Source organism: Pelophylax lessonae (genome assembly GCF_965119305.1).
Source record: "Pelophylax lessonae genome assembly, chromosome: 1".
NCBI lineage: Eukaryota > Metazoa > Chordata > Amphibia > Anura > Ranidae > Pelophylax > Pelophylax lessonae.
Window position 1 is genome coordinate 148,377,399 of NC_138768.1, and position 24,440 is coordinate 148,401,838.

The window sequence follows — 24,440 nt, forward strand, 5'->3', positions numbered from 1 at the left end:
ATTGGTGGTGCAAGGGTGAGCAAGGGAGAAGGGAATGGGAGTAGAAGTGATTTCTAGAGAGTGAGGGTTCGAATTGGAGCTGAACTAAGGTAGGTGGGTGGATGGGGACAACGTAGCTAGTAAGGGAAAACAAGTGAGAAGGAAAATTAGCTAGAATTGAGGGGAATACGTTGGCCTGATAGCAAACAGTGGAGTGTCTCAGCGCCCAGACAATAGGGGCAGTGAGCACTCTGAAACCTAGGTGGGGTAAAGGTTGGCAATCGGAGGTGTTGAGATGCACCACGGTGACTGCATACATGAGGGAAACATGCAAATGATGAAAATCAGCCCTGTGTTGTATAGGAGACTAGGTTTTGCTCCATTGAAGTTATATACCCTGGTGCCAAACCTGCCACAATATTTTCTACTTATCTTTAAGGAAGTGCACTCTGCAGAGTACGTCCCTGGACCCCATACAATCAGCCCATGGAACTGGACTTACTAAGTGCACTCTGTCCAGCTCTAGAGCAGGGGAAAAGAGGTTTGCTCAGTTAGGAGTTTAGTATGCCAGCTACAGTAGTAATCAACTCCAAACCAGCTATTGCTTCTGGTATACCAAACAACTTGATGTCATTTTGAAAGCTGCAGTTCTCTAAGTCACCTAGGTGAAGCTGAGTTTGAAGGTCTCTCTTTCTCTGCTCTTTCTGATGTTTATCCAGAAATTTTTATTTTTTTTTTCAGTGAGGAGAGTTCTGAATCTCGAGAACAGACTTTACCTGTTAGGTAGTGGAGTTCCTAAAGAAGCTTTTGTTTCACAACACAGACTGTATTTAAGCTGCAAAGGTGGCAAGTTAATCCCTGGTATGCAATTAATGCAGGATGCTGATGAGTTCAGCCCCCGAAAGAGTGATTGGTGGTGAGCAGATCGGTTTCCTGGGTAAGTGATTTGTCCCTTGGGTGGAGGGGGTCCACAGTCATAGTGGAGGCACAAACAATGGGAGGTAGTGCTGTAGATGAAGCAGCCCTCAGCAGAGAAGAGGGACCTGCTTCACAGTCAGAAGTAGAGACCTTCATGCATGTGTTTGTAGCCATGTTGGAAGCTCTGGCAGGGGAGGATGTAGTGGCTGAGGAAGGGAACTGCCTGAAGAAGAGATCCAGAGATGACTCTTTTGATCCTGAATTTGCTTTAGCTGTGTTCCACTATTTGGGCATGTTGTTAAAGCTTGCATTTGATTTAGCTTTGTTCCACTATTTGGGCATGTTGTTAAAGCTTGCATTTGCTTTAGCTGTTTTCTGCTATTTGGGCATGTTGTTGAAGCTGAGGAGAGTCCAAGAGGTTGAGTGTAGCAGTCAAGTGGTACAGAGCTCAGGCACTTTGCTTCTTCACACTACCAATGCGAGACCATGCCCCCCATATACATTCTGCATACATATATTTGTATGTGATATGTTCAAATACATTCTGATTACCAAATGTATGGCAACATATAGAGTACGTATGTTATGTTTGTACTAGTTTTAATTTCTATCATCTCTTTAGAAATAATTTCCCTCAGATCATATTGTCTTTTTCTGAACAAGTTGACTTTTTTTCATGTTTGAAAACTTTCTGTCCAGAATATATCAGCAACTTCTAACAGTTAATAACACTCTGTATAACACTCTGTATCACTGCTCCAGGTCAGTAGCCTTTAATGATCCCTTCACAACTCCTCAAGTCAGGTGCCAGCCCAGCTTGCATGCTGCCTAATGGAAGACAAGGAAGATCTGGACAGCTGCACTCCAACATTCCACTTTATTCGGTATAAACATTAAAACCAACTGACAGATGGAACAAGTACAGTGGGGGACCAGCAGATAGTAGCGCTTAATCAGTCAGCGCTTAATCATTACCTTAATAATAAGTGAATATTCTCTACTACTTAAGAAACGTAACATATTAGCATTTTTCTACAACTGTCATTGTAGATTACAATTAACACACTTTATTGGGCTCTAACCACATTCCTCTCACCTTCTTGTACTTATATTTTACAGTATTTACAAATCATCAGCATCTGAAAGATATGCAGAAACAAGGGCATTGATGTTGTGGTCATTGATGAAGTGTCCCTCATTTTGGCCACATAGTTAAGGAAAGCCCTAAAAATACAAAATCTATCTGTGCATGTGTGCCAAATGAGTGTATTAAAGCGGTATTTAACCCAAAACTAAAAATATAAGACATTGTAGCTTACCAATTTTTAGATGTGTGGCTGTATTATTGTTCCTTTTTTAGGCTTTTTCTATCTGTTTTCACCTAGTGATCTGGCCAGTAACACACCTCCCGTATTAGAGTGCCCCCACTCTTGCAGCGGTCCTTTGGGGTGATCAGTAGCCGTCTCCGCACAAATGTGTCAGTCTGCCTAAATACAATATTGTTTTCTGGTCCTGAAAAGGGTCTCTGAGGAAGCAGAATTTGAACTCAAATGTTCAAGCGAAACCCGTCAGTCCTTTCACATCTTGGTCCATTTATTGACCTCATCTAATTGTGGATCAGCTATTTTTATTTAATATGACTGTACCAGTGTATACATTGTTTGATCAATTGATCAATGAATTTTAATGTTAAATTAATAAAATATATATTTTTATATATGTCCTGTTTCTGGCTGCTAACTACCATATTGCACCTTCACATCCCTCAAAGTCCATCAATTTTATTAGATGCAGTTAGGACCATTTAGTGTGGACCAACTTACATCTGTATTTTATTATTCTTTTGCCCCCACTCTTGATAAATGAGCACAAGGGGGCTCCTTTGGACAGCAGCAATGTCAGTCTGTAGGAAGGGGAGTGTTAGATGTACTAGCAGATTTGAAGCCAAACTCCAGTAAACTGTGTTTTTCCTTTTATAATAAAAGTTTTACATAAATAAATAAATATGATCATTGTATATGATATATACAATGGGATTGTATATGGGATTGAAGCTCAACAAAAAGTTTGCTTTTCACTGCACTGGATTAAAACAAAGAATGTAAGCAGAACATTCAGGCCACTGTACACCAATGACCCCATCCTGTTCTGGGATGTTCAATACGCAACACATTTCAATTCTAAGAAATGTATTCTAAAAAATGATATTTCCACAGTCATTATAAATTAAAATACCAACATCTTTGGGTAATGATGTTGTGGTTATAAAGTCCATGAGAGGCCATAGCAGTGTGACTAACACTGCTAATTCCTAAGGTGCCTACAAATACTAGTCTATGGTCCTAATAAACGTTTGTACTGTTGTTACTTCTACAACCCTAGCAATGCTTGCCTTGGGGAAAATTGCTTGGTTTGGATGGATTGTTCTGGGTCACTGTTGTTACCACAAAAACAGCTATGCTAACATAATCAGTAAATAATTGTACAAAACTATTGCCTTTGCTGAATAAATGGTTTTTACAGTTCCACAGTATTCAAAAATACATTGGGTCCACCCATGTACATGAAAAGTATAATTTCTCCTTTTATCAGGCAGGTCACATTATCTCTACACAATACCTGTACAGAAAGACAGTTGAAAGACACATCAATTAGGAAGCGTCTAAAATGCAGTTAGACAGAATGAATGGATAGCGTGTCAGCAGTTCCTTAAATCAGGAAGAGATACATTCCAGAGAAAGCTCAGAACAGGAGAAAATGCAGGTATAAATACGGAGAAAAGGAGAGATGACAATGAGCTAAGATTTAGTTGATACACTGCCAATTAAACAGCATGACATATGTGTATGAGACGCTTAGAAGGAATGATCAAAAAAGAAGTGTTAGATTACAGATATTGTTATCAGAGATACATTGGCAGAAATTTTCAAGATAAAAGGGAGACATAATTGAAACATACTGATCTAAACGGCATGCTTTGAATAAGCAGCTGAAAGTGTATATGAGCTTATTTAAGCTATTAAATAAAACAGGAGACAAATTATAGGAATTTTGGGATAGCATCATAGTAAGGTCTCATGTCCACCAATGTGAAGCTCATGGTAGCTTGACACTTTCTACATGTGCTCTTATTTGCAAAACTTCAGCAGCTGACAACAGAAGCAGGAGAATTTCTGGGTGCTCTCTAAAGAAGGCACACAATGCCAACCTCTTCTAGACACATACTGGCATACAGCATGAAAAGAACTAGGTGCAATATGTGCCCACCTTGTGGATACTTGATGTTCTTTCTGCTCCAGTTTTCAAACAACTACATATCTTCTGCCTTGATCAATTATAATATTCCATATTCCCAGTAAATGCTAAACCTATATGTTTAATGATCAAGAGGTTCAACAGCGACTTGGATAACTCTAAAGATAAACCACAAACTTATTTTAAAAACTGCTTTCATTCACACACATTTCTAAAAACAATGGTTAATCCAATTTCCAAAAGCATACTGTATATAGTATACACCATTCTATAACATACTATGTAATGACAATCATATTAGATGATAAATAATTAATGGCCAAAACATCATCAAGCCAGTGAAAAGAAAATAAGATTTTTGTGCACTGTGATCAGCTAGGTATAAGCTAATCAACAAACATGGTCTGCAGTTGTCAGCCTTTGAGATCAAAAGGATGTATTGCCCCATTAACCAGTATCTCATACAATTTTAATGAACAGTTGGCCTGATACAGTCACATGTATCAATACATCCCATGTGTAACACCCTCCTAGGTAGGTGCTAGTGAGAGGGTATAGTTTTTGGCTCTGTCTGCCTATCAGAGGAGCAGCAGGCAAATCTATATTGCTCTCTGCCTATTAGAGAGCAGGATCTGTTAGTGAGTTCTGCTCATTGTGCTCAGTATGTAAGTTCATTATGTCTAGAGAGTGTTTCACACTTGTCTAATAGGGAGGCATGTTGGACAGTGGGAGGAAACCTGACAAATGGATGCATAGGCTTTGGTACAGTTCTGGTGATTGGCAGGGGCAGGTCGCCTTGGTGCATTCTGGGATACTGTATTAAAGCCAGGAGCACATGTGCTGCAAGGTCTTTGGCTGGAGATCAGAGTCTTCCTCTGTAGCAGTGGCACGGGATCACAGGAGGTCATCTTAAAGGCGGGAGGATTGGATGAGAGGAGCTGAACCCAGATGTCCAGGAGAGCTGACGGAAGGGGGGACACTGGAGACCCTGGAAAAGCAGTATCATGAGTACAGGGACTTGTCTTAAGGGGCCTGACCTGAGGGGGGCCACCCCATGTGTTGGACAGTCAGAGGTTGGGTGTCAGCAGTAAAGAGAGAGAGAGGATGATGAGGAGAGTGTCCTGAAGACAATCAATAGTTCACCAAGTCATTCTAGGAAAAAGACTTAATTCTAATTCACCTTTAGTGGCAGGGTGAATCAATAGCCCAGCTGTACCTGAAGATAGGAGTCCTTTTTTTTTTCAAAACATTTTATTGAGGTAAAATGGAATGACATAACAAGTGAACATCACTTTTAGGCAGTACAAAGTGCATCAAAAAGAAAAGCAAGGTAAACAGCAACAGTACGCACTGTGAATAGGGTTGGGTGAACAAACCACAACACAATCATACAATGAAGTACAGGAATGTACAAGATCATTACAAGTCAGGCAGTGTAAACTGTTTAGTAAGGTGAGGACAATCTTGGTCCCCATACTCTTGGTGCAGGGCCGTGGGGATAACACATAAACAGAAAACCATTGCGACCTCCACCACAATTGGGTGTGCAACGGATAAGGCACCTTCAAGGGCAGTGGTGGCTTCCCCCGTATGTCCGGACACCCCCAAGGGGGAACACGCTGTATCCAGGCATAGGGGGCAACCATCAAATGCGTGTAGGCCGTCTTGGGGGGGGGTAATTCCGAAGAAACCCACAGAAGGGGTCAGTGGAGGTAAGTGTTCTAGCCCACGGGTGGAGTCGGGTCTGCGGCTTGGGGGGAACAGGGGAGCATCTAGGTGGGGGGGGAGGGAGGGAGAGGAAAGAGGGAGTAGGGGGAAACACAAGAGGAGAGGACGTTAGATAGGAAGAAAGAGAGAAGAAGAAAGGGAGAGCGAGGAGAGAGGTACTCAGATGGGGGCATGAAGCCCGTGGTATTGGTGAAAGGGACTTGACAAAAAATGCAATCAGTGGTAGACGAGAAAAGATGTCCGAAGCATCCCGCATCCGGCAGGACTTGGCTAGCATCTAGGACATAGTGGTCAGTATCTGAAAGTCAGGAAGAGTTGTAAAGTGTATCCAGGAAGCCCAGGTCATATAATGTTTGCGGTGGGTATCCTTAGCCTGCACAATAGTGTCCTCCATTTCTGCTACCCTCTGAACCCTCTTCAGCCATTCCGCAACTGTGGGAGGGGGAGGTAGAACGCCAATGACACGGCACACACATCCTGGCTGCATTGATGAGGTGCAGTGTGAGGGACTTTTTGTAACTGGAAAAGGGTAAGGACGTGTGATGAAGCAAGTATTGCACCGGAGTAAAGTCGGGAGTGTAGGTGGTGATTCGGGGGATCAGAGAGTGTACCTCCCTCCAGAACGGCTGGACGACAGGGCATTCCCACCAGACATGCAAAAGGGAGCCTTGGTATGAAGATAGGAGTCCTTAACCAATTGTGCATTGTTAATTTGGAGTATGCCACTTTTCCCTTCTCCCATCCCTATTTTATCAAGTAAAATACAAAAAAAAACGACATACCCCTGGATGGATTGTTGACTGAGCCAAGAATTAAAGTGATAGACTGTGAATGTCAAAGTTGCTATTGGTAACTCAGCAGGACACGTAAGTGTGAAATCCAGCCGTCCTCAAGGGGGCAGTGCTACACATGTATTCTAGCTATGGTCTATTGATTGCCAATACACTATAGATTACATAAAGACATTACCTTGAAGTTTCTAAGCCTAAGAAGAAGCAAACTGCAGCTTAGCGTTCTATAGAAGTGGTGACTTCATTTGTTTTCTCTTTTCAGCCTTCTTTCTTTTATTGTCACCTGATGATTGAGACACTAATGCAATTCCTGGCCTAGGGTAAAAGCACTAACTCACTGTATTGTATCTGTGGATTAGCTACATTTGTCACCCTTGGCAGTTCATGTTTGGACTTCAGAACACCTTCTTCTCATCTCCATAATCTCCATAATTTAAAGGGGTTGTAGTCAAGTGAAGATAACTGGGCAACGATGCAACACTGCTTGAGAATTCAGTGCAGCAGAGGTACTGTGCAGAAACGTGTGAGCTCACTGCATTTTGCATGGGACAAACAGGTGTTTTTGGTACTTATTAAACTGATGCAACCAAACAATTTCAATTCCATATTTGAAGTGGTTCTAAAGCCAGGACATATTTTACCTCAATGCATTCCCTGTATTAACCTCTTGCTGACCGCCAGCAGAAGATTTACTGCTGGCAGGTGGCAGCCCCAGGCATTGTGACATACCTGTACATTATGGTTTACTTTACCTGGTTTAGAAGAGCGCATGTCTGTGCCCCCTGCTGACCTGTGCTGTGATTGGACACATCTCGAGTTTGTCAGCAGATTACAGCAAATCATTTTAGCTGTATACCTGCAGATCAGCTGTGGCCAATCACAGCACAGATTTCTTCTTGCTATCAGTTACCGTTCAGGAGCAAGAAAAGACCCAGCCGGATGATCTGTGAGTGAAAGCAGCACACATAAATTTGCATAAACTTATTAGGCAAACTGTTAACCCCCGCGATTGCCCTCCTGATCACTCCTGTCATCCATGTCTTTAGTACAGTGTACAGTATTATCACTGATCACTGTATTAATGTCACTAGCGACATCAGTGGCAGTTACTCAGTAGGTTTCCCTCCCAGGCAGTTTCAGTTAGCACCAGATTTCCCACCACGCTATCACAGTGACCCTTTAAGCCGTTGATCACCACCATAACTAGTATAGTGTCTGTACAGATCAATATCTTGGTCACGATTACTACTATACTAGTGTCCCCAATAGTATAATATCCTCAAAAATGCATGTGATTAAGGTAAAAAATGTCCACGTTTTTGTATCGCCCCTCACCCCCTCCCCATGCTGTGCCTATCTATAATTGCTCTCTCCTCACTCCCTGCATTCGCAGGATACAGAGGCAGCTGCAGGAGCCATTGACTCCTGCTTTAGTCAATCAAATCCTTTGAGCAGAGAGCGGGGGGGGGGGGGACAGGGCCAAGCCATGCTGTGTGTGTTTATGCTGTGTGTGTGTTTATGGACGCACACAGCCCAGCTCAAGAGTGACTCCACATGTGCGCCCCCATAGGAAGTGACTTCCTATGGTGGTGCACAGAGAAGAGAAGGAGCCAAGATATTATTGCACAGAGCAGGTAATTATAACATGTTTGTTATTTAAAAAAAAAAAAAAGAAACATATATTAGCCTTTACAGTCACTTTAATAGACCAAAAGGTGGCAAATAGGAAAAGTTCATTCTTACAGTTTACATACACTCGAAATCCAAATTCAGCAAATGTTTATTTTACATTTGAATAGAATGGGAGGAGGGGATAGGACTTTTGTCAGGGTTTTTTTTGCTCTCTGGTTCTACATTCCAGAGATTACATCTTACTTACTGTTCCTATGATGGGGCCAGGGGGTAAGAGACTGGTAAAACAAACTCTCCAATGAAGATACAGAACGTAGAAAAAAAAAAAAACACTTCTGTATATAACAGGGAAATATATGAACCTCTGCCCCTTCCCTTTTTCCAGGGTGAGCCTGGTTGTTCTATTTATTACTCGGTGTCACAGGAAAAAAAAATGTGTCTCTTCAGTACAGTTATATGAAGCAAATCCTAGCTTTTCCCAACCTACTGAAAACTAAAACAACAGTTTTGCTGAAGTTGAGTTGTATTCCTAATCCGTATTGCTCATTATTATTTATTCTGTTTTTTTATCTTTACATTTTGTATTCCTCAAAAAAAAGATTGATTATGGAAAACAAAGTTAACAATACAAATGTTAGTGGTAATTAGAGATGAGCCCAAGGTTCACCTTGGATGTTTAGGCATTTGGATGAAGGCCAGAACATTTACCTGTTTGGTGGGAGCTAAACAACATGAATAATAGCTGTATTATTGTTGCTATTTTACATGACAGCTCCCCTCTGTCAATGGTTGTTAAAGAGGCTGAAGAGTAAAGGCAATATTTCCTTTGCAATTGGAAGATGTTTTTAAAGCTGAACTACAGTCAATTTGGTTAATGACATTACTGGGAATTCTTATCACAACCACTGGGCCAGGGTTATGGGGAAGAGGCCCCTGTCCTCATCAACATGGTGACAATGTGCTTCCAGGGGTGTCATCCCTTACAAATTACCCCCCATATTGGAGGACCTGGCATGGTTCAGGAGGGGCATGCATGGTAATCCTCCCTCTTTCCTTGCCAGCCAGGTTGCATGCTCAGATAAGGGTCTCATATGGGTTTTTCTTTGGGAGGCACTCCACGTTTTTTTCATGATTTTTGTGTGGGTCCTCTTAAAATTCACATCAGATGAGAATGGCCTAGTATGAGTTATGGGTGAACTTTTTTTTATGGGTGTCCCCCATTCACATCTATAGCAGACCCCCATCTAGCATAAGTGTCTGGCACTCAGCTTTGTTTAAAATACACAACAAGGCAGCCAGAAGCTGTCAATTTTGCTGGTGTAGCACCCTACGGGTAGGTGCTAGGTAAAATAGTGGGTTTTGTCTGCCTAACAGCAGAGCCATGATTTCTTTTTGTCATGTAGGTTTTCATGGCTTCCAGGTGTGTCTATTGAGAGGGGAGTCTCCCCACTGGCTCTGTGACAGGCTTCTCATAGGGTAGTGGAGGAAACCCAATCAGGGACACATTCAGGCTTGTAACTACTCCAGAAGGCAGATTCTGCCACAGAGGATTCTGGGAGTGGGTATAAGTTTGAGGGGAATGCATGACTCATTGTCTTTGGCGGGAAGCAGAGTCCCAGGAGGGAGAGTATGGCTGTCTCTTCTCCTGTCAGAGGAAGCAGATGTCTCTGGGTGTTGCCTGAGAATCCAGAGGGTGCTGAGTTGAGCTGAAGGGGATCCGGTGTCCCAAGAACCAGCGGAGAGAGAGAGGGGTCCAGTCCCAGGAAAGCCTACAAAGGTCGTAAGTACTGTGGATTGCCCCTGGGGGTCTGCCTAGTGTCAGAGGGGCCCAGAGGAAGCGTTGGCTAGCGTCGGCTGGCGTCAAGACAGCGCTAATAGACATTTTTGCCAAAAGAGTCCCAAAAGTTTACCTAGTTGAGCCAGAGGAGTATCCCACTAATTCCCTTTTCCCATCCCCTAAATACAATAAAGCAACCAAACCAAAGATGCCAGAATTGTCATTGTCTCAGTTCTCACACCGGGGGTCACAGCTCACATGGGCTGGAGAGGTAACCGGTGACAATGGCAGACCCACCTTAGGCTCAATGCCTGGAAAGCCTGCTACACTGGTAATTTAAAAATACTTCACAGGCAGGTTCATAGCATCCTCAGGCATGTTATTTAATAGGGTTTTGCTTTTTAAAGTTTTAAACATAACTAAATGCTTTTTTAAAATATATTTTTGCTGTTTTAGAACACATACCCCAAGACAGTGCCAAGCCCTCCATGTCTACAGTATTAGCATTGAAAATGCCTAGAACTGATTTTTAACATTCGGCTACAAAGGGATTTTGATTTGGCACTCAAACTTTATACATGTGTAGCAAGGTTTCCAGGCCTGTGGCTGGATGTGGGTCTGCCATTAGTACTGGTACTCTCTTCAGCCCATGTGAGCTGTGTCCCTGGGTGTGACAAATGAAGCAGCGACAACTCAGGCAACTTTGTTTGTGTTTTTTTTTAATTTGATTTAAAGGGGATGGGAGAAGGGAATGACTGGGATACTCCTTGAGGCTTGAACTAATTGCATGTGGGACTTTACTCCTGAAAAATGCCCGTTGGCGCTTCCTTGACGCCAGCCGGAGCAAGCCAACGCTCTCTAACACTGTAAATATCCTGTAGAACACAGAAGTGCTGAATCCTTGACTATTAGTCCAGAAGATCCAGGACTGAGAACTGTAGAACTCCTGACACTGTTGTGCTGTGGAAGTCACTGAATACTGTCCCCCCGCTTTGACTAGCTTGAGGTAGTATGAAGTAGAACTCTGTATAGCTGTACTTGCAACTGACACACTCTGTACAATTCAGGGCTCAAAAGCAGCTGCCCTCTTTAAAGCGGAGTTCCACCCAAAAGTGGAACTTCTGCTTTAAGTGTTCCTACCCCCCTGACATGCCACATTTGGCATGTCATTTTTTTTGGGGGGGAGCGGGTACCTAGTTTTGACAGGTACCCGCTCCCACTTCCGCTCGGAGCGCTGCGGCGCCCTGAGCGGAAGTTCTCCTCTCCCCCTCCCTCCCTGCAATCTTCTGGGACACGTCAGAGGTCCCAGAAGATTGCTGGCCAATCACGGCGCACAGCGCGACTCGCGCATGCGCAGTGGGTACCCGGCTGTGAAGCCGCAAACTGTAACAGCCGGGTGCCCACAGCAGTGATGCCGGCGCCGAGGGAGAGGATCGAGGCTTCGGGCGGCCGCATCGCTGGACCGTTGGACAGGTGAGTCAAATGGCTGGAACTCCGCTTTAACTTCAACTCTTAAGGGTCCACTGACTATGTATCCCCTCTGTAGCTTCAGTGTCCTCAACCTAGGTACCCCCTTTACAACTAGCTGGCACTGGATCCCAGAACCTCTTCCGGAGTGGTCCCCTGTAACTTCAGGCAGACCCCCAGGGGCAATCCTCAGTACTCATGACCTGTGTAGGCTTTCCTGGGACTGGACCCCTCTCTCTCTCGGCACACCGGATCCCCTCAGCTCACTCAGCACACTCTGGATACTCAGGCGACACCCCGAGACATCCACCTTCCTCAGATAGGAGGAGAGACAGCTGCACTCTCCTTCCTGGGACTCTGATCCTGCAAAAGACATTGTGCCATGTGCCACCCCCAAACTTATACCCACTTCCAGAATCCTTTGCAGCACAATCTGCCTGTGTGTGTCCCCTGATTGGGTCTCCTTCACTGCCCAATGAGAAGCCTCTCACAGGGCCAGTGAGGAGACTCCCCTCTCAGCAGACACACTTGGTAGCCATGACAACCTACCTGCACAAAAGAAAACATGTCTCTGCTGTTAGGCAGACAAAGCCCACTATATTTTACCTAGCACCTACCTGTAGGGTGCTACACATGTTTACCAAACCCTGCTCCAAACCCAAACCAGGTGTGTTCAGCTCATTATTAACAATAAAAATAAAGTGACTACTTCTCAAATAATATGTACTTATTCAGAACCCTATCTTATTTAATGTATACAAGCAAAACGTGTTTGCAAATACAAAAATGTCAGTTATGAGGGTTTTTCTGTGGCAGGAAAGGATAACAAAGAATGCCTTGCATCAGTCATGCTTCTTTAACAAAAAAAAAAGTACAGCATTATGGTTTACAAATATCTTGAATGATTGGGGGAAACAAAAGCATATGTTATGTAGCAGAGTATACTCCATGGGACACCATTGGCTCATAATTATGCAGGTGCGTAAACCCTGCATTGTCCTGTGGGGAGTATATAACAATATCTGCACTCTGCTATGAATAGGCCTCAAAGCCTGACTTCAAATTCAGGGATATGACCTCAATCTTGCAGGAGGAATGTTCAAAACTAATCTCAGAAAGTATTATTTTACCTAAAGGGTAGTTATTGCTTGCAATAGATTTTCTGCAGAGGTATTTGTCTGTCAACAGTAAGTGGATACAACCATGCTTAGAGCAAAAATAAATAAATACAATTAAAAAAAAAAAGTGGAAATTAACAAAAAAAAAAATGGGGCATACTGAATTGACCATTTGGTCTTTTTTTTCTGCTGACAGTCTTGTGTTCCATGAACGGGTTTCATTAAAGAAAATACTAAAGATTCAGCCTTCTCAAAAACAGTTACAACTGTCTCTTCACCCACACAGCCATTCAATTTAGCTTAGGCTGTTCCATTTCTGCCTCGATTCACATTGATAAGTTGGCTCTCTCTTTAACACTCGTTGTCCTCTGTCTCCTTTTCAGTCAGGTTCCACTCATGTTCCTCTCATGTAAACATACTCAATCAAACTCAAAATCTGAACTCAATTTACAGTATTTACCTTAGGAAGGGCCACTGTCTGCACATAACTACCCTTTGGGTTATCCAATGTTGTTTGTCACAGCATATACAGGATTAATGAAACAAAATAGCACATAATTGTTTACTAAATTTGGACGGTTCCTCTAAAATATTACATTTGTTAGCATTACATTGGTTATACTGCTTCAAGAAAAGAACAGCCATTAGCCAAAGGACTTTAAAACTTGCCTGCAAAAAAAAAAATAGTGCATTACCTGAATCCATGGCCACCTGTCATTTTCTGCAGATGTCCAGGCATTGACAAGTCCTTTTTTGTTCAGTCGGGCAAAATATGGGTACCATTTTTGTAATCCAAAAAGAGCTCTGTGAGTTGAAGATGCTGTTACTTGTTGGTTTGAGATGATCCCTCCTTCCATACCCAGTGGTCCAGAACATCCTAATAAAAGTAAATTAGATCATATTATATATGAAATATGTATTTTGCTTACATAATTGTCCTAATTAAGAAAGGGATAGAAGTTCCTTGCAGAGAGAGGAGGACTAGGAGCATTTGGCCTTAGAGGCAAGCAAAACAAACCAACCATTGCATGGTAATAGATTGTTTTTTGTGTGCTAAAGAAAATGTACCACAAAAAGAGGGAATTCAGCGAGAGGTACATTAATCTGTCTATGTATGCAGTGAGGTTGGAGTGTTCACAAAAAACACCCCTTCCCCAGTGCACTCCTGCACTCCCTCCCTTGAGGAGTTTTGTAGTGAGGTTGGCAGAGCCTGATGAAGAACTGAGAGACTAGTTCTCCATCAGATTTGCTTTACTGTTGATTACAGCACAGTGTAGTAGGCAAATCCTTAGCTGCTATTCAGTCCAATAGCGACTTTCAATTCCATATACTGCTGTGCATTGTCAATCAAAAGTCAAGCGGACCCAATGGAGAACTAATCTCTCAGTTTTCCATCAGGCTCCACCCACCCAAATCATTTCCCAAATGTGGGCATTGCCATGTTTAGGTAATGCTCTCACCTTTGCTTACATTTAGCTTTTGGCTGGGAAATCACACAGCCAACAGCCACAGTCACCAAGCTTGCCAAGTAACAAGAATAATCGACTGGAAACCATGCCCAAGTCAAAGCGTGGGTCCACTTAGAACTCACTATGTCCCCATTACCTCTCCATGAAACTCCCTGGCTCACCTGCTCCAATGTCCCCCTACCTTGCAAAAAACACCCTCTAATATGCAGCACATTAGCTTCATTTCACAAGACATGTCTTTAACATAAAATATTGTCGTCCCCGGGACCCCTTACCAACCTCCTGTCTAAATCCAGCTTCCCACCAGGCTTGACAGAGTCCTTTCTCCCAGAATGTTGGCCGCACAAAAATATTCGAGCAGGCCAGTTTTTTGAAAATGGTCGTTTCCTATCAGGGTCCTCTCTTGCATCCAAAACAACAAATCAAACATTTCCATTCTGGTCCTATGCCCAGATCCATCACTTTCTAGGCAAAAACCAAGATCTTCCATATTGGTCTGGACAACCAACACCCTTTGACACACTTTGTCTAAAAACTGAACCTCAGAGACACCTCTTCTCAGCTATCCACTCAATGCTAATTACTGAGCATAACCCTAAGTCCAACCTAGCATGCTGCAAATGGGAGCATGACCTCTCAATCGTACATTCAGAGAAAGAGTGGGAAAACATTTTCACATATATTCTCAAAGGATCAGTCAATGTTAATACACAGCAAAATGGATTTAACATCTTTTTAAGATGGTACAAAACCCTTGACAAGTTACACAAGATTTCCCCTACCACCTCTCTGTTTTGTTGGCTTTGCAGGGAAGAGACGGGATTGCTTCTACACATTTGGTGGTCTTGTCCCTCAATCCAACCATTCTGGAAAGAGGTTCACTGACTCACAAATCAAATCACTACCTTTGCTCTAGAATACACACCAGCACAATTTTTGATACACCTTACCGCAATCCCAAAATCCACATACTTACACTCATTAGTAATGCACCTCATAAATGCAGCCAAGCTATGCATTCAAAGCGAATGGCGCTCCACAACACCCCTAACAATATCGAGATTGGTTTAAACGAATACAAACAATTTCAGACCTGGAGGAACTAGATCACCAAGCGAGTGATACCCCTGCTAAATTCAGGAAGACCTGGGGTGCCTGGCAGCACTTTATGACAACAAAAGACTTCTCCAAATATGGATCCTAGATAGAGATGGCCTTGCGGTTCGCCACGCGGTCGGTTCGCGGCAAACTTTTCTCGTTCGCTGTCCGCCGATCATGCGAACATATGGCGATGTTTGCGGCGGCCATATTCTTTTACGCTGTGAAGAACTTTGACCCATGACACATCCATCAGGTGGTACAGGACAGCCAATTGAGACATTTAAGCACATGGACATACCCCCTACCTTATAAATAGACCTGAGCAGGCTGCCATTTTACATTCTGCTTTTTGTCAGTGTAGGGAGAGGTTTGCTGTGTGGAGCAGGGACAGATTGTCAGTGACACAAATCGCTCGGTAATAGGTCCACAAAAGTCCTTTAAAGGACTGGTATTTGGTATAGGTGTACTATTGTTTGGTGTACAGTATATAGGGGTGTATTACAGTTATAATATACTTTCTAATATAGAAAGCATATTATAGCGTATTTGGGTACTGCAGAAATTTTGCCTCTTTTGCTGCTTTAACTCTGCTACACACAGTGACAAAAGTTACTAGAAAATATTTTTCATAACTGGTGTGATAAACCAGTGGCCCCCCAAAATGACAGATTGAAGCGGGGTGTTATACTTTCATAATAGTGTTTTTGGGTACTGCAGAAATTTTGCCTCTTTCGCTGCGTTAACTCTGCTACACACAGTGACAAAAGTTACTAGAAAATATTTTTCATAACTGGTGTGATAAACCAGTGACCCCCCCAAAATGACAGATTGAAGCATGATGTTATACTTTCATAATAGTGTTTTTGGGTACTGCAGAAATTTTGCCTCTTTCGCTGCGTTAATTCTGCTACACACAGTGACAAAAGTTACTAGAAAATATTTTTCATAACTGGTGTGATAAACCAGTGGCCCCCCAAAACAACAGATTGAAGCGGGGTGTTATATACCTTCTTCCACATATACTGTGCTTCTCTTTTGTCACAGGGTCATCTAAAAAATGACAGGCAGAGGAAGAGGCAGGACCTTCCACAGGGGTGGTAGGGGTAGGGCAGGAGCACCAGGCAGGAGCGAAAGTGGGAAGTTGCAGAAGGTGCGTTTGATTATGTCAAAGGACGCACCAGACTTGGTTGAGTGGCTCACTCAGCCTTCCTCTTCTGCACCCTCCTCATCCTCTCTATCTGCACCCTCTTCACTCTCTGCTGTGTGCACCCACAAAGACACCACCACCAACACCACCACCACCACCACCATATACCCTCCGTCACAGGAATTATTTTCCAATCCATCACAAGACATTTACGATGCCCAGCCATTCTTGGCATCGGATCAGGAAAAGGAGGTAGCAACAGCCGCCACTCAGCAGTCTGACGGCAGTACCCAGATCAGCCCAAGGAGGTTGGTCCCCACTGTTGATGCCTACTCCGAGATCTCAAATGTTAGTGGTGGTGAAGGTGACGTTGATGATGACCTGTCTATGGACGTCACGTGGGTGCCCACAAGAGAGGAAGAGGAGGGGAGTTCAGAGGTGAGAGATGGACCAGCAGATAGGGAGAAGGGACAAACCAGACTGGTAATCAGGAGCGAGCCATCAACCATGTATGGTATCATCTGGTGCTCCCAGGACGCGGCACATGGCTCCGCAGTGTGGGCTTTTTTTTAACCTGTCCGCTGCTGACAATAGTGTTGCCATTTGCAGCCTTTGCAGTCAACGCATACGTCACGGTAAGCCCAACACTCACCTAGGGATGACCGCCTTAAGAAGGCACCTGGCACCTGGACTCCCATCACTGAGCCCAGTAGGAGCAACGCCGTCAGAACCTACAAAGCCACACTCCAGGCTCTCATCATCCAGCCTCTTCTCCTCTCTCCTCACAATTGTCCTCCACTCCACCTTCCATCATGCCGTCCTTAAGTTTTTCTGGAAAAAGGCAGGCTTCGGTGGCCCAAATGTTGGATCGTAAAAAAATTATGACGCCGGATAACCCTCTTGCCCAACGGTTGACCGCTGGCTTGTCAGAACTGATAGCCTGCCAACTACTACCATATAAACTGGTGGACTCGGAGGCCTTTAGAAAATTTGTGGCCATTGGAACACCACAATGGAAGGTCCCAGGAAGGAAATATTTCTCGCAGAAGGGCATCCCAAAGCTATATGGCCATGTTCAGCGGCAAGTGGATGTATCTCTGGCACACAGTGTCAGTGCCAAGATACATCTGACCACAGACACGTGGTCTAGCAAACACAGGAAGGGAAGATATATCACTTTTACTACCCACTGGGTGAACCTTCTGATGGCCGTCAAGCATGTAAACCATTGTTCCCGGGTAGATTTGGTTTTACCGCCACGGATTGAATGCAGGCCTGCCTCTTCTTCTCCTCCTCCATCCTCCCTCTCCTCCTCGGCTGACTCCTCCTTTTCCGCTACTCCCGTCTCTTCCGCTGTGCCGCCCAAGATCCCCAGTACCTATTCGACATGCCAGGTGAGACGTTGCCATGCTGTGCTGCGTCTGTTGTGCCTGTAAGCCAAGAGCAACACTGGTCCTGCACTCCTTTCAGCTTTGCATTTACAGGCAGATCAGTGGCTAACACCGCTAAATTTGACAGTTGGTAAAGTGGTGTGCGTGCTGAAACAGGTCAAAATTACACACGTGCCATGCATGGCACACGTCCTGAACTTGGTCGTGCACCGATTCATTGCCAAATACCCTGGGGTCCAGGACGTCTTGCGGCAGGCCAGGAAAATCTCGGGCCATTTCAGAAGATCTTACACAGCCATGGCTCGCCTTGCTGACATTCAGCGGCGACACAACCTGCCCATCAGACATCTCATTTGTGACTGCACGATGCAATTGAGCTAAACCTTGTATATGCTTGATAGGCTGCTCCAGCAGAAACATGCAGTTAACGACTACCTGTATGAACTCTGCGACAGGACAGATTCTGGGGAGCTTGGGTTTTTTTCACCGCGCCAGTGGCTGCTCATGCGCGATGCATGCAGACTTCTGTGGCCATTTGATGAGATCACCAAACTGGTCAGTCGCAGCCAGGGCGCCATTAGTGACATCAGACCTTACGCCTTGTTTCTGGAGAGTGCGTTGCGTCATGTCATTGATCAAGCCGTCAAGGAGCAGGAAGATGAGGAAGTCGCAATGCTGGATGAATTGCAAGGGGGGGCTACTCCATATGAGACAAGTCAACAACAGGAGTCTGAAGAGGACTCAGAGGAGGATGGTGCCGGGACGGATGAGGAGGAGCAAGAAGAACATGCTTTAAACCTTTCTTGGATCCCTGGTGTTGTCTGTGGATGGGGGGAGGAGAACGAGGACGACATTATCCTGGATGATGAGCAGGAGCCAGGCCACTACACTGCTTCCAGTTTAGTGCAAATGGGGGCCTTCATGCTCCAGTGTTTTAAGAGGGAACCCCGTATAAAAAGCATAAAGGGCAAGGACCTGTACTGGGTGGCAACGTACTTAGACACCCGGTACAAACAAAAAATGGCGGAAATGTTACCACCATCACAGAGAGCTGTCAGAATGCAGCACTTTCAGGCCTTGCTTTGGGAAATGCTGTATTCTGCTTTTGCGTGCACTGGCAGAGGAATTTCCACTCACAGAGAAACAGTTGCGGGTAGCAATCCAACAGCGCCTGCAAGAAGAGGGCGGTTTGAAGATGTGTTGGTCACTTCTGATATGAAATCATTTTTTCACCCAACCCATTCACAGCTGTCCTCCAGATCCAGCATCAGGGAACGTCTAGACCGACAGGTGTCCGACTACATTGGGTTAACGGCTGACGTGGACGCTCTGAGAAGTGATGAACCCCTGGACTACTGGGTGGGCAGGCATGACCTCTGGCCAGAGCTGGCAGAATTTGCAATGGAACTGTTGGCTTGCCCCTCATCCAGTGTCCTGACCGAAAGAACGTTCAGCACAGCAGGGGGGATCGTGACCGATAAGCGCATTCGCCTAGCTCACGACAGTGTTGACTACTTCACATTTATAAAAATGAATGAGACATGGATCTCGAAGAAATTCAACACCAGTGTGACCAGTAGACCATGTTTGCTTCCAATTCCTCATGACAGCCCACAAATATCCGCCACCACCCATAACAATTCATGGTCCCTGTCTTAGGTAAATACAGTGGCATAAAAGGCCTTTTATGTCCGTTGAATGCCTAATTTACACTTATTTCTGTATGCTGTAAATGCCTAATGTACCTCCAGCCACAGAATACAAAGTTGTTTGCTGTCAGGTGAACGCCTGTTGGCTAATTTTTGGGGCCTGTACTGGCCGACACTTACTTCTTTATCCTGTGAATGCCTAATTTTTCAGACTGACATTGAAAATCAATGGGTCTGTAAAAGTTCCGCTAAATTGTGGAACAGATGCGGACCCATTTTACAGACGTGTGAATGGACCCTATGTGTATTTGAAATTTATTTACCGGCTGCTGTCAGTTCTGGCTGATTTAGAAAAAAATAAATAAAAAATGTTTGGCTGAAAAAAAAAATAATAATTTTATGGCAACTTTTCCAATAGCAATACTTCTGGTATGTCAGTGTCCATGTTGTGGGACTATGTGTGCACAGCTGGTAAGTATTTTGTGGCTGCAAATATGACCTGGAGGTTTTTAATGTTCGCCTGCCATTGAAGTGAATGGGGTCCGCCACAAACTTGCGGTTTGCGAACATTTGAGAAAGTTTGCGGGTCGCGTTCGCGAACCGCCCCATCCGATGTTCATCGATCACTAATCCTAGATAAATACACCTTCCTCTGGTCCCCTGGAGGGAGAGAAGAATAATTCTTTGCTCAATCCCTCTCCCTCCTCCTCCCTTCCCTTATATAACTGCACCGAGGGACCCCACCCCTCCCACTACGCCATCCCCATATTAAACCCTCTCCCATCCATTTATCTATTCCCCACATCCTTACCCAAAACAGAGTTGATACTCCAACACATATGACTCTTTTTTCTTAACCCAAACACTTACACTCACCCCAGATGCACCCTTAAAATACTTACATCCTACCTAGATAATAGAAGGCCATATAATAATCCCTCCAATAAAGCTCATCAGAAAACAAAATTAAAACACTAGTCAGTCTTTTAACATATACTAACATCAGGCTTTCTACACAAACACCCCAAGCGGTAACCATCCAACCCTTCCAACCTGGGGATTGTCCTGACCATCAACATAGCTCAAGTCCACTTTATGGCGACACTCGTGATGTCCGCCTGTATATTTATGAATGTTTTATGGCTTTGTTGTGCCTTACCTTTTTCTACTTGTACTTGTATAACCTAGAGTTTATATTGAGCTATCATTGTACCTGTACTTTTTCAAATAAAGCTTTTTTGGGGAAAAAAAAATGATCACAAAAAAAAAAATCTTCATCTTTCCGCTTCCTTCATCAACTGAGCACAACACATTTAACAATTTTGCCTTACTCCATCATTGGCTTCCTTTGTATTTTGCATACAGTAAAGCTGGGTATTCACATTCAGTTTTTTTTTTTTTTTTTCGTTTAACCAGCAGGTTGAACAAAAAAAAGACGGACAGATCTTCACATCAATATGGAGATTTTTCAGCAAGACCATTCAACAGAAGGTGGCTGGTAAACTGCCTTCTGTTGAATAGACAGCGGTACAATGTACACATGCACCTGCTGAACTGGCCAACTTTTGATAAGTTGGAATCAGGCATTACTCTTTAAAGTTCTAGGTAACTCACACAAAGTATGTAAATTATCTCTTTCAACTTCTCTGCCCCATCGTAATGTAGTTTGTGTAGCTTTAACATCTCTTTTTTTCCATGGGGGAATGTAGTAGGTGGGGAATAGCATAAGACAGTGAAACTAGGAGAGGAGAAATAATAATTCTAGTCCTGTAGGTATTGTGATAGGTTTGAACGGGGAGTAGATTGCTATACATGTAAAAAAAATGTTTAGTAACTGAGTGCAGCTGCAAAAGTCATACATATAAACAATAGATACAGTATATAAATGCATATATCAATGATGCCCACTTCTAATAAAAATATGTTTATATCAAAATTTTAAAAACTCATAGTTCCAAAATACTGCAACTAATGTGCAATCAGTCAGTGAACTGACTGCACAAATAAAGCGACAATCATCACTATAATAAAAAACAAGTAGCCAAATCAAAGAAGTTGTAACATACTGTATGTATAATAGGATAACATAAAAGTCCAAGAATCTATAGTCTCTGTAACTGCTTCAAATCCCTACTGCTGTGCAACAAAGAAACTGTACATTCTTGTAAATTATCATGATCATTTACCACAATGTGATTCAAAACCAATATCAGTGTGAGTCCCAACACCCTGTGCAAAAGAAGAACTCACCAGAGCAGAATGACCTCTATATTACAGAAAGGTCTCACAGCACTTGTTTGTTTTAGTCCTCAGTTCTGATCTTAGAAGTTCTTATTGTCCACTCTCAAACATGCCAACAAAATGAAAGAACTCCTATAGTGTAAAACCTTCATAAGCCTTTTATTGGACATTCAAACCAAATGCGCTCACTTGCTGTTGTGCTGCACAACTGTACTGGTTTTAAAGCAAATATGTGTATTTTAACACTGCCACTTAAATAAGATGACTCTCTCTCAGTGTAGACTGGCAGATAGCCAGCATAAAGCATATAGCATGTGTTGTGTAGCCCCCACTTTCTGATTCAATACATCAAACCCCTGTGTGCACTTGACAATGGAGCTGAATTCCAATACACACGGGCTTCTGTTGCCCATCTGTTGTCAGTGCTCCCTCCTCTCCCCTGTAGTGGCCACTCAATGACACAGAGGGTCAGAAGCTTCTGCATCATGTCACTGCACAACAGCAAACTGGAAAAAAGGATTTTTTACCAGCAGTATACAGAATAGGTAGGTTTTTATATAGACTTACTGTATATAAAGTTTTACTTTCACTTTATTACGTTGACAGTAAAAAATCTTCAATCTGGCATTTTAACTATGCCAAAAATAGAAGAAATCATGTATATATGGAGTAGAAAATCTGGATTTATGTTTACTGACCTTGGCGTATTTGCTGCAAAGTACAGGTCCATACAGCAATGCAGTGGAGCAGGTATTCAAGCAGTTTTTATTTTAGGTTTAAGTTCCACTATCATCTTCTTTCCTTTCCCTGCTCTGATATAATTTGACATAAATAAGTTTGCAAATTCAAAGAGCAATCCATAGTGCCCAGAAGGCTGTTAGCTCTATGGCAATTGCATAATGCCCATCAATCCTTCTAAAGACTATTGTTAGTTTAAAGTGATTGTAAAGTTATTTTTTTTATGACAAACATGTTATACTTACCTGCTCTGTGCAATAATTTTGCACACAGCAGATTGATCTTCTTCTTCTGGGGTCCCCTACTGGTGCTCCTTGCTCCTCCCCTTCTACATGCACAATCATAGAAAGCAGGTTCCTATGGTGGCATGCATGCAGGCTCGAACCAAAAACAACAGTGTGACTCAACCCCATCCTCCCTCATAACTGGATTTAACCACTTACCCACTGGGCACTTAAACCCTCTTCCTAACCAGTCAAATTTTCAGCTTTCAGTGCTCTACCATTTTGAATGACAATTACTCAGTCATGCAATACTGTACCCATATGAAATTTCGTCCTTATTTTCACACAAACAGAGCTTTTTTTAATGGTATTTAATTATAATTGTTTTTTTTATTTTTTGCACTATAAATGAAAAAAAATCATTTTTCTTTGTTTCGGTTTTAAAATTTAGCAAATTTAGTCATTTTTCTTCATAAATTTTGGCCCAAATTTATACTGCTACATATCTTTAGTAAAAATAACCCAAATAAGTATACATTTTTTGGTCTTTGTGAAGGTTATAGAGTCTACAAGCTATGGTGCCAATCATTGAAAATTGATCACACCTGATGTACTGACCCTAACAAGCCAGTAAAATACAAATACCCCCCAAATTACCCCTTTTTGGAAAGTAGACATTCCAGGGTATTTAGTAAGAGGCATGGTGAGTTTTTTGAAGTTGTAATTTTTTTCCACAATTCTTCGCAAATGAAGATTTTTTTTCACAAAATGGTCATATTACCATGTTATTTTTCACACACTTTATTGGCATACTTGCAACTGCACCCCAAAATATATTCTGATACTCCTCCTGAGTATGGGGATACCACATGTGTTGGACTTTTCCACAGCCTGACCACATACAGAGGTCCAACATCCAAGTAGCACCATCAGGTGTTCTAGAAGCAAAAATTACACATATAATTTCCTGACAACCTATCACACTTTTGAAGGTCCTGGAGCACCAGGACAATGAAAATGCCCACAAAATGGCCCCATTTTGGAAAGCAAACACACCAACACATAATCTAGGAGCCATAATGAGTCTTTTGAACATATCATTTTTTTCCACAAGTTTTTGGAAAATGTGGAAAGAAAATGAAAACACATTTTTTTTTTACACAAAGTTGCAGATTTATAAGATATTTCTAACTCATAGCATGTACATAGCAAAAATTACACCTCAAAATACATTCTGCTACTCCTCCTGAGTATGGCGAAACCACATGTGTGAGACTTTTCCACAGCCTAGCCACATACAGAGGCCCAACATGCAGGGAGCACCGTCATTTCCTGAGTACCCATTACAATTTTGTGAGGCACTGTAGGGCACTGATAAGCTCTGTAGTGGCACTGATGTGGAGTGGATGAGCAATGACGTGGCATGGATGTAGCACGGGTGAGCACTGATGTGGCATCGATGTGCCACGGATGAGCACTGATGTGGCACGGATGAGCACTGACGTGGCATGGATGCGGCACTGATGAGCACTGACGTGGCATGGATGTGGCATGGATGAGCACTGATATGGCATGGATGTGGCATGGATGAGCACTGACATGGCATGGATGTGGCATGGATGAGCACTGACATGGCATGGATGTGGCACGGATGAGCACTGACGTGGCATGGATGTGGCACAGATGATCACTCATGTGGCATGGATGAGCACTGATGTGGCATGGATGTGGCATGGATGAGCACTGACATGGCATGGATGTAGCACAGATGAGCACTGACATGGCATGGATGTGGCACGAATGAGCACTGATGTG

The 24,440-nt window shown here is 43.2% G+C and overlaps 1 protein-coding gene across 2 annotated transcripts in view; it reads right to left on the reverse strand.

The window, feature by feature from the left end:
• Window positions 1-24,440, reverse strand: part of EDIL3 (EGF like repeats and discoidin domains 3) — a 960,591-nt gene that overhangs the window by 350,076 nt on the left and 586,075 nt on the right. For both annotated transcript variants that reach the window (XM_082243154.1, XM_082243153.1), the window contains exon 6: window positions 13,361-13,542. In XM_082243154.1, the coding sequence (XP_082099280.1) occupies window positions 13,361-13,542 (182 nt within the window). The remainder of the gene's footprint in view (window positions 1-13,360; window positions 13,543-24,440) is intronic.